At 43.9% G+C, this 3,504-nt stretch overlaps 1 protein-coding gene across 1 annotated transcript; it reads left to right on the forward strand.

The window, feature by feature from the left end:
* Nucleotides 1-1,680: 1,680 nt before the first annotated feature.
* On the forward strand, nucleotides 1,681-2,127 carry LOC145263901 (uncharacterized). Its single transcript, XM_080120982.1, has one exon. It carries the CDS (start codon nucleotides 1,681-1,683, stop codon nucleotides 2,125-2,127), a length of 447 nt encoding a protein of 148 aa, XP_079977108.1.
* Nucleotides 2,128-3,504: the final 1,377 nt, after the last annotated feature.

Consider the following 3,504-nt stretch of genomic DNA (forward strand, 5'->3'; position numbering starts at 1 on the left):
CACATTCAACACATGTTCACATCAACTACTACAGACAATGGAAGGTAAACCTTTAAAAATAAAATTCCTCCCAGATGTGACACCAACAACAATTCACACGTCAATACCTGTTCCCCATTACTGGAAGAAAAAAGTGAAGCAGGACATAAACAGAGACGTCGCATTGGAGATAATAGAACTGGTACCAGTAGGCAAGCTGACTACTTAGTGTTCAAGAATGATGTCACACCAAAAAAGAATGGGTTCGGAAGGTAGATGGTGGATCTACAGAAGTTGAATGATGCCACCATGAAAGAAACGCATCACACCTCATCCCCATTCAATCAGGTTTCAGTGATACCAGCACACACAAGAAAAACAGTACTAACCCGACGCATGGAATGGATATCACAGTCTACCACTATCTCCAGCCACATGGGATGCCACTACGTTCATTATCGAGTGGTGTCGATATAAGTACTGCTGAGCCCCTCAAGGATTCCATGGATCAGAAGATGGTTACACTCATTGGTTTGATGACATCACCGTCGACATTGGTCAGAAAACCCAATGTATAGACAACAACCTCCTATAGAATGACTCAATAGAATCTTCGTCCTGACACATGATTGACTATATAAATCACTGCGTCAGTAAAGGGATTGTATTTAATCCAGACACGTTTCACTTTTCAGAAATGGAGGTAGAATTCACAGGGTTTCTAGTTACTGCAAATAGGTACTAGTAGGCATCCACAAAAAAGAATGACAAGCTATTCTTAACTTCCCAACCCCAACAAATATTACTGGGGTTAGGTCCTGATTTGAACTCGTCAACCAGGTGTCATATGCCTTCTCACAAGCAGAAGTCATGGCTCCCTTCTGAGAGTTATTGAGGACACAGAACAGAAAGTTCTATTGGGACGAAACACTGGAGCATATATTCCAAGAATCGAAGAGAGTAATGGTGAAAAGGATTGAGAAAGGTATCCAAATGTTTGAAATAAACACAGTAACAGAACTTGTGACAGACTATAGTAAGACAGGGGTATCGTATCTGGAAGCTCATTTTGGCTGGATCCCTTTTTACAAAAGATGTGGAAACATGACAGGCACCAGTAGAAGGAGAAGGTTTAGCCCTGGTCTATGGGCTAGAATTGTGCCAGATGTTCATACTTGGATGCCCAGACTTGCTGATAACAGTGGATCACTTACCACTAATAAAGATATTTTCAAACCAAGTCTTGGAGAATATCAAAAACCTCCGCTTGTTAAATTATTAGAAAAAGACACTGATGTACAAATTCCAGATAAAACATCACATTGGAAAACTCAATTTAGCCCATGTTTATGTATCTTGATACCCAGCAGGTACCCCACCAAAAAACCAGGACCAAACATTGCAGTTAAAGCAGCTTTCACATCAATGTATGAGAATGACCCTAAATTGAAAGCTATCACAAGAAAGGATTGTGGGTGCAGTAGCCACAGATGAAGAATGCAGGAACTTAAGAGATCTAATTCAAAAAGGCTTTCCTCAGGTAATGTCAGGTAATGATATCTCACCCATGGCTTGAGTCTTCTGGCCTATGCGTGAAGAGTTCTACTGCCTTGAAGGAGTTATTGTCAAAGGCAACAAAATCCTGATATCTCAACAACTTCGCACAGATGCATTAGAATCCTTTCACTCCACACATCAAGTATGCTAGCAAATGGAAGAAAACAGTTGTTTTACCCAGGTTTAGATGTTAACATCAGGCAAATCAGATCCCAGTGCCGTACTTGCAACACAATTGCACCATCTCAACCTAGGGAACCCTTTCCATTCCAACAAGTAGTGATCGACTTGGTCAATATACAAGGTAGAAACTTTATGGCGTACATGGAACGATATACTGGATCGGTTAAAGTGGCCCTAATGACGTTGAGAAGGGCCAAAACAGTATGTGATACCTTAAGAACTTGGTTCTGTACTTATGGTGCACCTGAAGAAATTTCTTTGGATGGTGGACCACCGTTTGGGTCCCAGGAGTATGACTCCTTTTTGAGGAACTGGGGTATATGGGAAGGTATCTCATCAGCCTATTATGCTCAAAACAACGATCGCGCAGATGCCCATGCCACAATCGGGTTGTTCGGGCATTACTAAACCATTGAAACACTCTTGTCCAAGACCATGACATGTCCTCCATGACTGTAATGCTACATGGTGGAGTCATTAAAGACCACCTTTCCCTCTTACAGGATAAATACCAAACAAGGAAACTGGAGAGAAATAGGTGAATTAAAAGAGGTGGCAATGGCCAAGAGTTCTACAACCTGAGGAAGCAATGGACATTGAATGGCACATCAACATTGAATCGCCCAGTGAGCATGAAGAAGAAATGGAAGTTGATGATACTGTAGTACTCACCAACACAACAAACGCCCTCGTGTTTGTGCCTTGTATAGGCATGCGCGACAACAAAACTTGGGTTTTTATAAGCGGAAGTCTCGAGATTGTCAGGAATCTACAGGCGCATGCGCAAGAGAAGGGATTGAGATAGTGGTATAAGGGCAGGTCGAGTGAGAAGGTTGTTGTTGTCATTGGACGTTACAGTGACGCATGCATTAGCAGGTGATTAAGAGGCGGTTTATTTTTGTGTGTCAAGTCGCGCACCTCGGTGAAGGTCATATAAATCGTTCACCTCGGTGAAGGTGAAGGTCATAAGCTATTTCGGCTATTTCATTTTGTCTCTTTTCCTGGACAACTATGGCTGGGGCAAAGTTTGATTTAAAACTGATACCCGAATTCGACGGGTCCACTTCTGTTGTCGACTGGGTCGAAAGGGTTGAGCTGACCTGCAACCTCTGTGAAGTAAAGGGGGTGCATACCGTGATTCCCCTAAGATTGGCTGGAGGCGGCCTAAGTGTATATCAGCAACTGAGTGATGTGGAGAAGGCTGATATTACCTGTATAAAAAATGCTTTATACAAGGCATTTGCCATGGATCCCTGTACGGCCTACGAAACATTTGCCACTAGGAAGCTCATGCCAGGAGAAACCGTGGACGTCTTCTTCACGGAGCTGAAGAAACTTGCAGTTCTATTTGGCAATGAAGTGTCAGAACAAACACTGGCGTATGCGTTTGTGGCCGGCCTTCCCAGCCATTTTAAGCAACTGTTGAGGGCTTCCACCAGCATATCTGTAACGCCCATGGAACATTTGTTAGAACGCGCTCGAGCCATTATCAGAGATGAGGAGGACCTGAGGGAACCGGTTGTAATGATGGCGCAGGCAGCCAAGACTAATGCGGAAAAGAGTCCCAGTTTGGGACCCACGACCAATGGGAGATGTTTCTGCTGTGGCCAGCGAGGCCATATCACAAGAAATTGTACTAACAAGGGGCGGGGGCGCCCGCGCTGTTTCCAATGTGGTAGCTATGGACATTTATCCCAAAATTGTGCGGGAAATGCATCAGGGGGCAGGACGTCAGCGCCGCCCTGTTCCCCGGACAAGATTTAATTGAGGCGCAACCGACAATAA

The sequence above is a fragment of the Euprymna scolopes genome, chromosome 39, assembly GCF_053919585.1.
Source record: "Euprymna scolopes isolate OS-2025 chromosome 39, ASM5391958v1, whole genome shotgun sequence".
NCBI classification, from domain to species: domain Eukaryota; kingdom Metazoa; phylum Mollusca; class Cephalopoda; order Sepiida; family Sepiolidae; genus Euprymna; species Euprymna scolopes.